Source organism: Eumetopias jubatus, unplaced genomic scaffold (genome assembly GCF_037043125.1).
Source record: "Eumetopias jubatus isolate StellerSeaLion01/CBP00866 unplaced genomic scaffold, mEumJub1_p1.0 scaffold_14, whole genome shotgun sequence".
NCBI classification, from domain to species: Eukaryota; Metazoa; Chordata; class Mammalia; order Carnivora; family Otariidae; genus Eumetopias; species Eumetopias jubatus.
Window position 1 is genome coordinate 75633156 of NW_028274820.1, and position 11612 is coordinate 75644767.

Sequence of the window (11612 nt, forward strand, 5' to 3'; positions counted from 1 at the left end):
ATAGGGAACGCTTCGGGCGCCTGGGTAGCTCAGTTGGTTAGGCGGCTGCCTTCGGCTCAGGTCATGATCCTGGAGTCCCGGGATCGAGTCCCACATTGGGCTCCCTGCTCCCTGCTTCTCCCTCTGACCCTCTTCCCTCTCGTGCTCTCTGTCTCTCATTCTCTCTCTCTCAAATAAATAAATAGAATCTTAAAAAAAAAAATAAATAAACATTTAAAAAAATATGGAACGCTTCACGAATTTGCATGTCATCCTTGCCCAGGGGCCATGCTAATCTTCTCTGTATCGTTCCAATTTTAGTATATGTGCTGCCGAAGCGAGCATGAAAGAAACGATTTTTAAAAATAGAGGACCATTCTAGGAGGTAGATTGTACAAATAACTGGAGTTGCAGAAAGAAAGTACAAGGAAAGTGGAAAAATGAAAATCATCAACGAAATAATTTAAATAGTTTCTCAGAACTGAAGGACATCATTTTCTAGATTGGAAGAATGCACAGGCTCAGTAATATGGATGAAAATAGACCCATAAAAGTCACTTTATTGTGTCATTTCAGAACACTGAGGACAAAGAGAAGGTCACACATACACACACACACACACACACCTAGAGACAATGGAACAATGTCTTTAAAATTCTAAGTGAAAATGAATTCCAACCTAGAATTCTATACACATCCAAACTATCAATCAAGAATTGAGAGTCAAATAATGATGTTTTCAGATATGTACAGTTGCAAAAATATACCTCTTAGATACCTTTTCTCAGGAAGCTTCTGGACTGTATGTTCTATAAATACAAGAGTAAATCAAAAAAAGAGGAAGTCACTGGATACAGAAAATAGGAGATCTGACACAAAATAGATCTCAGATTCAACACAGAGCAATGAGAAAAGAAGACACCACAATGATACCTATGCACTTGACAAAGAGGGGGGCATTTCCAGATGAGAACTGTGTGCCTTAAGAAATAGGACAAATTAAGGGACTTCAGGATAAAAATGCCTGTTGTAATCTGAGGGCTGAATGCCAATGTAAGCCTGGATCAGATCTGTGTCTGTACTTGGCTTGCTTTGCCCATGTGCAGAAGAAGTTCCTGCTGTCTCCTCCATGCTCAGGCCAAAGACCATCTGCTTGGACCATCTGAGGACGTCCATCTCATCCCACAGAAGTACACTGCTTCAACCTAATCCTGAGAGCAGGTTAGCCATTGTGAGCTCAGGACCAGAACACCCAAAGAAGCCCACCAACCCCCTCTTATTTATTCCTCAGATGTCTCAAACCTTGTCCACATTCTAGTACCAATTACGGTGGCCCAGTGTTTCCTGGAATTCCCTTATGGCCTTGCCCCCTGACTTCCCCTGACAGAGCACTTGTAAACTCACAGAAATGCTGAAGCCAGATTATAATCCCGAGATGGTTCAGCTGATCTTCTCCCGGAAGCCTTCATTTATCACTGGCAAAATTGTCCTGTTCTTACACAGTGAAATATGTGCTTGAACATTAAAGTTCTTAATCACCTTGTAAATCCATTTACATATAAACTGCTGTTAAAATAGTAAGGTATTATATGGAGGAAATACGCAGCACAGAATGATCCACACTGAATTCGTGATAGTGTTTGCCTTAGGGAGGGAGGGGTAGAGGGGAATGAGATAAGGGAGGAAGACACAGGGAACCTCAACTGTGTAAGTAATGCTTTATTCATAAATATCAGAGATAAAGCAAATATGAAACAATGTTAGTTAGCATTTGAAAAAGCTGGGCTGTGAATATGCAGATGTTTATTATACTAATCTATATTCTTGTCTGCATATTTGAAGCATTTCATAGTAAAATAAAATTTATTTTAAAAGTGAGTTGGAGGGAGGTTAGACTAGAGGCTTAAATGTCCATCCTTTTTTTTATAATGGGTCTGTGATTCTGCTCTGCTTTCAAGCTAACAAGCTAGCCTGCTACAGCTTCATAGATGCTGGCAGAAAACACAAGACCTCTTGCTCAGAGGCAAAGGGCTTTTTACTCATGGCACATCAAGCACCAAGAACATCAGCATATTTGCATTAGTTTCTCTATGCCCAAGTCTCATCTGGCAACACAGATGGATCTGGATGGAAGCTTGCTTGTGTAATAGGGTGCATTACCGAAGAAGAACCTTGAGCTTAGGGAACCCAAATCTTTTAGAGTGGGAAGTAGCATGCCTATGCTTTGATCTGGAGGAAGACATCATCTTCCAAGGTTGTTTGCTCTAAAAACTTCCTTTAGTGGGCGCCTGGGTGGCTCAGTTGGTTAAGCGACTGCCTTCGGCTCAGGTCATGATCCTGGAGTTCCAGGATCAAGTCCCGCATTGGGCTCCCTGCTGAGCAGGGAGTCTGCTTCTCCCTCTAACCCTCCCTCCTCTCATGTGCTCTCTCTCATTCTCTCTCTCAAATAAATAAATAAAATCTTAAAAAAAAAAAAAAAAAACTTCCTTTAGAAAGGTAGCCCAGAACAAGGGGTAGTCAGTCGGCTTGCAAGAAGTGCAGAAACATGAAAGACCCATTGAGGATTATCTCCCGACTCATACACTCAAATCACTCTGTATGTTTCCTTCATTGCATTTAACCCAATTGTAATTACGTAGTTATTTGAGTGATTATGTGTTTACTATCTGTTTCTCCTCCAAATAATTAGCGAGGCAGGGACCATGTCTGCTTTGTTCGTTGCTATATCTCCAACTAGTAGAGCACTGATATATAATAGAAGCACAATAAATGTTTTGAAGAACTGTTCATGCATTATTAGACTCAAGTACACTAGAGACACCACTGGAAGAAAGATGAGTGACAGGTTACTGATGTCACAAGGCATAATGTACTTTAATGATAATTCTTTACATTCATCCAGCACTTTCTCTTTTACAAAGCACTTTTTCTTTTATAAATGCGAATTTCACAGTAAGTCTTTGAATTGGGTGAACATGTTAAGAGACTTATTCAGGACCATTAGACTTTTTTTTTTTTTTTAAGATTTTATTTATTTATTTGACAGAGAGAGACACAGCGAGAGAGGGAGCACAAGCAGGGAGAATGGGAGAGGGAGAAGCAGGCTTCCCGCGGAGCAGAGAGCCCGATGCGGGGCTCGATCCCAGGACCCTGGGATCATGACCTGAACTGAAGGCAGACGCTTAACAACTGAGCCACCCAGGCGCCCCAGGACCATTAGACTTTTTAGACAATGTTATATTAGTTTCAGGTGTACAATATGGTGATTCAACAATTCTATACCTTACTCAGTGCTCATCATGATAAATGTACTCTTAATCCCCTTCATCTATTTCATCCTCAATGGACTTTTTAAGTGAAAAAAGACAGAGCTGAAATTTGCGTATTTTAAGCCAATACTCTTTCCTATATTCCAGAAGGCGTTTTTATCCATGACAATTATGAGGTAGGATAATATCAAAGCAGAAGGGGAGAATTATCTTTTTAATGTTTCATTTAAATGAAAAGTTAAACATAGGTGGAGATATTTTTTTATATATCCATTATGGTTTCCACAGTGAAGATGCATGAATAGAACTGAATTTCCATTTGACGGTGAATTACAAACAGTAATGCTTCATGTGTTTATAAAGTGTGCAGCATTTGTATATTACTTTATCCTCATAAAACACAATGATGTATTACTTTTGTCTTCCTTTTAATGGATGTTGAAATTGAGGCCCAGGATGATGATTTCACCAATTGGCAGAAATCATACAGCTATTTCTCCCATAAATTGAAATACAGAAATGTTAGACTGAAAAAATGATGCTTTTTTGCAAAAGGAAATTACTTTCCCAAGATGCAGACATCCTTTTCTTCAAATGACTCTGCTAATATGTTCTACGATATATCAATCTCTTACTTTGGTTTACTATGTCAAATATTGTGAAATCATGAAACTATTTTCTAAAATGAGCCAACTCATCTAAGAAGCAGGTGGTATATAGATTCACAGAGGCAACCACATATACCCTTATCTTTGGAATCTGGATTTTTCTCTGAAAGTATTAAGAGTTAGGCTGAAAGTAAATATGGATAGTTTAAAATTGTAATATGTCTTAAATTCACACTTCAGTCATGAAATAGGCAGTGTAGCAGATTAAGAAATACATAAGAGTAGGGGCGCCTGGGTGGTTCAGTCGGTTAAGTGTCTGCCTTCGTCTCAGGTCATGATCCCGGGGTCCTGGGATCAAGCCCCGCATCGGGCTCCCTGCTCTGCGGGGAGCCTGCTTCTCCCTCTCCTCCCCACTTGTGCTCTCTCTCACTATCTCTGTCTCTCTCTCTCAAATAAATAAATAAAATCTAAAAAAAAAATACATAAGAGTAGAATTTAAAAGCCTATATTTCCTCTTTCCATCCATTGTTTCAATATGTTTTACATTCAATCTCATACATATAAAGAAAACATTTCTCATTTGTGCCATTTATTTTGTACTTATCACATATTGCCTTATAGGCTTATCTTTATATATATATAGAATTCTAGCCTTTTACAACGGGAATATAAATTACTTTAGGACATGGATCATGTCCTATGGTTTAACATTCTCTCTCCTCCACCTCTCTGCTTTGCACAGTGTCAAACCCAATTCTGGTGAGTTCTGGCTTTGCTTTATTTCTCTCCACATTTCAAATCACCTACAAAATTAGCCCTACTCTATTCCCGGGGCTAATCTTACTGAGGCAAGAGTAGATTAAAGTCCATCCAAATCAATATTTGGGGGCTCATCCTCAAGGCTATTCTAATTCTGATGAGGTGCTCCAAGTTTGATAACTGGCCTCCCACCTCCAATCTGGATCCCCAAAGTGCTCTCATGTATAAAACCTACTTTCTGTTCTATTGCTATTCTCATGTTTCTAATCTGATAACTTTTCATAATGCCTCAGTCACTCCTAGGAAAGGGGAAAAGGCAAGTTGAGATTGGCTTTCTCCCTCTGGGGAAATCTGGAATATAAATTCACCTCAGAGTTGTTCTGATCTGAGGCTAGGGAGCTGGGGTTTTGTACTCATCATTTGACACCCATTGGGTAAGAGCTGTTCTACTGGACCTAAACTCCCAGCTCTGTGCTTGCCGGCAAGAAAGCCCCAGTAACACGTTCTGCATGGAGCACTGGGTGTTATACACAAACAATGAATCATGGAACACTACATCAAAAAATAATGATGTAATGTATGGTGATTAACATAACAATAAAAATTAAAAAAAAAAAAAAAAGAAAGCCCCAGTAGCACAGGAACAGGAATAATTTCCAAGGATAACTGCAGGTTCTATGAAGCAGAGGCAAAAGGCACTGACGCACAGAAATAGTCAAAGTGATCCAAGGGGATCTGCTCAGAGCACGTACAGTGTCTGCTACAGCTCTGTCCATTAGAAGAGGCTCATGGGAGAAAACCGAAGAAAAGTGAGCCTCCTTTCTCGCCCCCCCCAAGCCTGGGACAGTGGCTGGGGATCATCTAGCACCTACCTGCAATGGATGCAGCTAAAGTTGCCAGAACAAGATGAGGTGACACGAACACTAAGTCATATGGCCCATGAGAGGAGTACCATATGGGGAGGAAAGACATCAGAGCTACATTGGGAGAGGTCTGATGACATAGGGAGCAGCAAAGGTGATAAAGGCCAATGTCAGAAGGCAGAGGAAGATGGCAGTGTAAGTACCTCTAAATGTCCGCAAATCACTGTGGCCCTGTGGAAGAAATTTGAGCAGGAAGAAATTCGAGCAGGTACTCCTGCAATTCTTTGGATTCACCTGAAGTAGAAAAACACAATTTTTTTTTTAAAGATTTTATTTATTTATTAGAGAGAGAGAATGAGAGATAGAGAGCATGAGAGGGAAGAGGGTCAGAGGGAGAAGCAGACTCCCCGCCGAGCAGGGAGCCCGATGTGGGACTTGATCCCGGGACTCCAGGATCATGACCTGAGCCGAAGGCAGTCGCTTAACCAACTGAGCCACCCAGGCGCCCGAAAAACACAATTTTATTATAGGTTGTTATGGCCTGGGAAAACACTAATGACACACTTATCTTTCTGTTATACTGCCATTCTGCTATTACTGAGTCCAAATAAGAGTTAAAAGCATTGTCAGACATTAAGGGTAAAAAAAATCAAAGATATTAGGGGCACCTGGGTGGCTCAGTCAGTTAAGCGACTGACTCTTGATGTTGGCTCAGGTCACCATCTCAGAGTTGTGAGATTCTCCATCTGCCTCTACCCCTCCCCCTGCTTGCACATGCACAAACTCTCTCTCTCTCTCTCTCTCAAAATAAATAAATAAAATCTTTAAAAAAATCAAAGATATCAGATCTGTCTTTCACTTACTACCAGCAAATCTGTTCATTCTGTTGCTTCACCTTCCCGTGTTGAATCTGACTTAATTTTTCACTCATGTCCCACAATTTATGTTTGCCATATAGGGAGATTTTTAATTTTTTTTCTTACCTTTTTTAAATTTATTGTTTTTTTAGTAATCCCTACACCCAACATGATCGAACTCATGATCCTGAGATCAAGAGTCAGATGCTCTTCTGACTGACCCAGCCAGGCACCCCTATAGGGAGATTTTTTAAAGTGATAAATTAGTCTAATATTCTCTATCTATGTTGTTTTTGAGACTATGCAAAGAAATCATATTCAGTTCATTCCATAAATACTTTCTGAATTAGGTATCAAATTGAGTGGATAAAAAAGATGAAAAAGAAACAGCCCTGTATTGAAAAAGATCCAACATACAGGGAATGATGACCATCAGATTCAGGTTAGTGGTTACCCATGGGAAAAAGGAAAAGGAATGGGATCTGGAAAGAGGTAGACTGTGTTTATTTGTTTGGGCTTTTTTTTTTTTTTTAATGTATCTGACATATTTTGTAATAATGATTCAAATAAGCAATGGAAATAAATACAAGCTGTAGTATTACCTTGCCTCACCCTAAAGGATCACGTTGGGCACTCCCCATGCCCTGTACTTCATTTGAGACATTGCATGAAGATGCTGAAGCCTTGAACATACAGTGACTGAGAAATTAAAGAGCAGGAAATTAATGAGATATTTCACCAGTGGTTGAATATGTAATGGTAAAAGGCAGGAGTATTTGTATGATTTGAGGATTGCTGGAGAAAACATTTGCTCTCCTGTTCTGGAGTCTCAGGGCCACATTTTAAGGGAATCTCTAAACCCCCTAAGGGTGGCTAGCTCAATTTTTCAGCTTCCATTTAAGGATATGAAATGAAAGAGTCAGTCAATCAATATACATTCCAACAAAGATCTTTTTAAGCACGTATTGCCAGACTCTGTATTTGTCAGACAGCTAATTAAGAAATAGGCTATGTCTTCAAGGAGAGATTGGTATTATAATATGATGATTACAGCTAATGTTTATTGAGAACTTTGCTAATGCCTGTGCCTGGTGCTACACACTTTGGCTATACTCTCCCGTTAAATCCTCACAACAGCCTTGTGAGGGAAGCACCATTATTATCTTCAATGTATAGATGAAGAAACCAAAGTTTCCAGAGTGAGTTGCCCTGTTAACTAAGCTGGAACCAAGATCAGAACCCAGTACTTACTGATTCTAAAATCTGTACACCTAACTACATGACAAATTCATGGAAAACTTTCTGTGAGATTCTAGAATAAGAAATTACTGGCTTTAGTTAGAGGATTCAATGTGAGTTTCATGGGAAAAAGGAATAACTGAATTGAATTTTAAAGGATCAGTAGCAAAGAACATTCCAGAAATTGCTTTAATAAAGGCATGAGAGAGTATGATGCCTAAATGAATAACTTTGTGTGTTTCAATGACATATGCATTGGGGGCAGTGGCAGAAGTGGGTTTGTCGAAGTTGGGAGGGACCAAATTATGAAGGATTGTGTATTCAGGAGAGAGGAAGAGTTTAAAAATGAGCTTCTTCAATAATTCCTTGATACCTCTGGAATGATCCATGTCAGATTTCTCCAAGGGTGCCAGTTGTGGGAGCCTTCTCAAATGTAGCTGAGGAAGTGGACTATAGGTAGGACACACTCAACTACAAGTAATCAATAGTTTAGGCAATTGATTTAGAAAGGCAATTACTTTTAAAATATGATTTTTGACACTTTTCTACTGCCATAAAGGACATTATCTGAAACCAGTTGTATTCATTGATCATGAGAGAGTAACAAACAGCCAAATATTAGCTGTCCAATACTGGTAGTTTTTCTTTCTTTCTTTTTTTTTAAGATTCTATTTATTTATTTGACAGAGAGAGACACAGCGAGAGAGGGAACACAAGAAGGGGAGCGGGAGGAGGAGAAGCAGGCTTCCTGAAGAGCAGAGAGCCTGATGCGGGGCTCCATCCCAGGACCCTGGGATCATGACCTGAGCCGAAGGCAGATGCTTAATGACTGAGCCACCCAGGCTCCGCAACACTGGTAGTTTTTCTCTCAGAAATGAGGTAAGCCACACTTTTAAACTACAGATACTAGTTTTCCAGTACAGAGATTAAATAATGTGGTGTTATAGACGTCGATATCCTGTGCAACCATTTAGCACTCAGTCAGTAATATTTATCATCTTATTACACATTACATGATCAAGCTATATTTATATATATCTTATACATGTATGTATATATAATGTGTGTATATAATAGGATCAAGAAAGGAACATGAGTCTATCAGGACACTTGGGTTCTAAAATGATATCAGCTAGATGTGCAATTTTTATCAAGTCATGTAATTTATCTAAGGCTCAACTTACCTGTAAAATGAGAGGCTTGCACTAGATGTATTCTAAGATTTTGGTTCTATGAAATTAGGTAATTTCTGATCTTGATAAGCTTAAAATTAGTTCAGGACACAGAGCACATCCACAGGAAAATAGATTAAGAAGCATTCAAGTAACGTAACAACAAATACTATAAAAGGAAGAATTAAAAAAAATCAGGTTCTGGTTCAGTTAATTTGGAAGGCAAAGATTACCACTAATAAATAGAAGAAAGGTGAGTTTAGAAATTAAATGAGAAAAGATAGAAATTCTCACTTAGTAGGTAGAATTGCATGGGGAAAGAATATTTTCTTTTCTCTTCATCATAAAATAACTGATTGTCAAGAAAACTAGCATATTTTGGGGCACCTGTGTGGCTCAAACGTCTGCCTTTAGTTCAGGTCATGATCCCAGGATCCTGCTCATGCTCTCTCTTTGTCAAATAAATAGATAAAATCTTAAAAAAAAAAAAAAGAATACTCGTATATTTCTACTGGTAGTCATATAATGGTTATTCCATATTTATATCTATTTTGTGTGACAGCTTAAAATCTTCCCAGAATTCCTAGGGTACATGAATTCTATAATTTCTTTTAACTGTATCAAGAGGATGGTATTGGGAGACTTTTGAAAGAATTATCTGAAATTATACATAACTGCTGGTTGTGTCACTATGAGGAGCCACATATAAAGTATCACCAAGGTTACAAATTATTGCAAAGCATTACCAAATTTGGGTGAGGTTTCTAGAGGAAGAGAGCAGCCTATTAGTCAAACAAGAGCATGTACTGAGAACCCACTGTGTACACATTAATATTCGGTGTTGCTAGGTAAACAGAAACCAAAAAACAGACGAAGGGAAAAACAAACCATCAGTAGAGTTGATGCAGCAAGTGGTGGTGACTAAAACTGATAGGATGGGAGAGTAATCACCTTCAGTAAGTTTTACCGATGGAGCGTGCCTAGACCTTAGAGCGGGAGAAAGATCTCAAAGTGGAAACTTCGCAGGATATAGAGTAAGATGCCTGGGGGGGTTCTAATATCAATTTAGTCACTTGAGTACAAACTTGAACAAATATTTAGCCTCAGTTTGTTCTCCTGTAACGTGGGTATAATAACGCTGATAAATACCTTACTTCACGAGGTTGCAGTGAGAAATCAATGAAGCAATGACGTGTAAATTGTAAAAAAGTGAACATATTTATTTATATCCGGTGAGGTCCCTGGCCAAACCGTGTGGCTTAATTTCTATCATATATTTTCTGCAGCACTTATGCTCAACAGGACACCTGCTTTTTCCTGCATGTATCAGCAAGCATCCCCTTCCTGTTCTCTCTCAGAATGGACTATGAGCTTTTCAATAGCATGGTTTCTGTTTGCTTTCCATCTGCAAGAAACAAGGATTCGCACACTATGAACATTCAGTAAATTACTTAACAACAGTGTTTTATATAGAGAGAGTGACTTGAACTGGGGAAGGTACTTTCACATGTGTCATTTACCTGCAGCTGTCAGATTCATCTTGCTAGACATGTTTCTGATGTCATGTCACTATTCAAACGTCAACAGTTTCTCATTTTCTACTGAACGAAGTTTTAAAAAAATATTTTTAAAATTGAGATATAGTTGACATATAACATTGATTTAGTTTTAGGTGTACAACATAATGATTAAAGTCTTAAGTCCTATTTAAATTCTAAGGCCTTGCTAAAAAGTGTGATCCCAAACCTATAGCATTGGCATCACATGGGAGCTTGTTGGAAATACAGATTCTCCAGCCCCATGGCAGACCTACTGAATCAGGTCTTTTAACAAAATTCCTAGACAATTCATATATCCAGCTTTTACTACATCTTCACTCTCTTGCTAAACTTGAAGTGTCACAAGTAAGCTTCCCAGATTTTGCAAATAAAAGTAATGGATTCCAATACAATTTGAAAACAATGAACACTTTTTTAGTATATCTCAAATGCTTCATGGGACATACTTATATGTGAAATATATATCCATTGTTTATCTGAAATTCAAATTTTACCGGGCTCTCTGTATTTAATCTAGCAATTAAATGCAGAAGAACAGGATCTATGTCTAACATAACTTCGGATTCCCCTACAATAGTACAGTGCCTTCCCCAACTGCTCAATGTTTGTTTAAGGAATAGACAGTGAGCCTCTTGAGAACAGGGGTTTCTCTGGTTTTTACTTATGGTTGTATATTCCCAGGGATTAACGTAGTACCCGGCACACAATAAAGGACGAATAAATATTTCTTAAATGAATGCATGAATATTTCAAGAGCAATCTTCCAATTATGGGCTGGGTTTTGTGTACATATTGTAATAAAAACTGAATATTTTTCTAGTAATTTAAAAAAAACATTGTTTAAAAAGCTTCTATTCGTACGCTTTTTCATGTTTTAGCTGGCAGAGTTGAGGGCTTGATGGGAACATAATCAAGGGCTCAGAATGTACTCGTCGCAGACCGGGTCCATATGGTCACTTGTGGAGAAAGAATCCTATACTCAGGATGCTGACAAGCCTGCAGCAGGCGGGGGTAGGTGACTCCTCCCCCCTCCCAAGCCATCCACCCTCCCGCGCACGCGCACAGCCGCGTGCCGACCCCACGGGCCGGTTAGAGGCAGGCGGGGCTCCCGGGGCGCGTGCGCGGCGGCCTGGGCTGCGGGCCCCTCCTTTGGCGGGGGCGCGCGGCGCGGAGGACCGCACGGAAAGGGGGAAGTCAGGTGGCCGCTGCCGCCGCCGCCGCCACCGCGGTTTGTCGCCAGAAGGAAAATGGCGGATCTGGAGGAGCAGTTGTCTGATGAGGAGAAGGTAAGAGCTGCGGAGGCGGCG

The 11612-nt window shown here is 39.6% G+C and overlaps 1 protein-coding gene and 1 non-coding gene across 2 annotated transcripts in view; one reads left to right on the forward strand and one right to left on the reverse strand.

Moving 5' to 3' along the window:
* Positions 1–217: 217 nt before the first annotated feature.
* On the reverse strand, positions 218–324 carry LOC114210701 (U6 spliceosomal RNA). The gene has a single exon (XR_003609563.1). It is a non-coding gene; the product is annotated as a U6 spliceosomal RNA (small nuclear RNA).
* Positions 325–11400: 11076 nt separating this feature from the next.
* Positions 11401–11612, forward strand: part of CAPZA2 (capping actin protein of muscle Z-line subunit alpha 2) — a 63200-nt gene continuing 62988 nt past the window's right edge. The window contains exon 1 of the mRNA XM_028104913.2: positions 11401–11591. Coding sequence (XP_027960714.1) covers positions 11553–11591 — 39 coding nt within the window. The 5' untranslated portion in view covers positions 11401–11552. The remainder of the gene's footprint in view (positions 11592–11612) is intronic.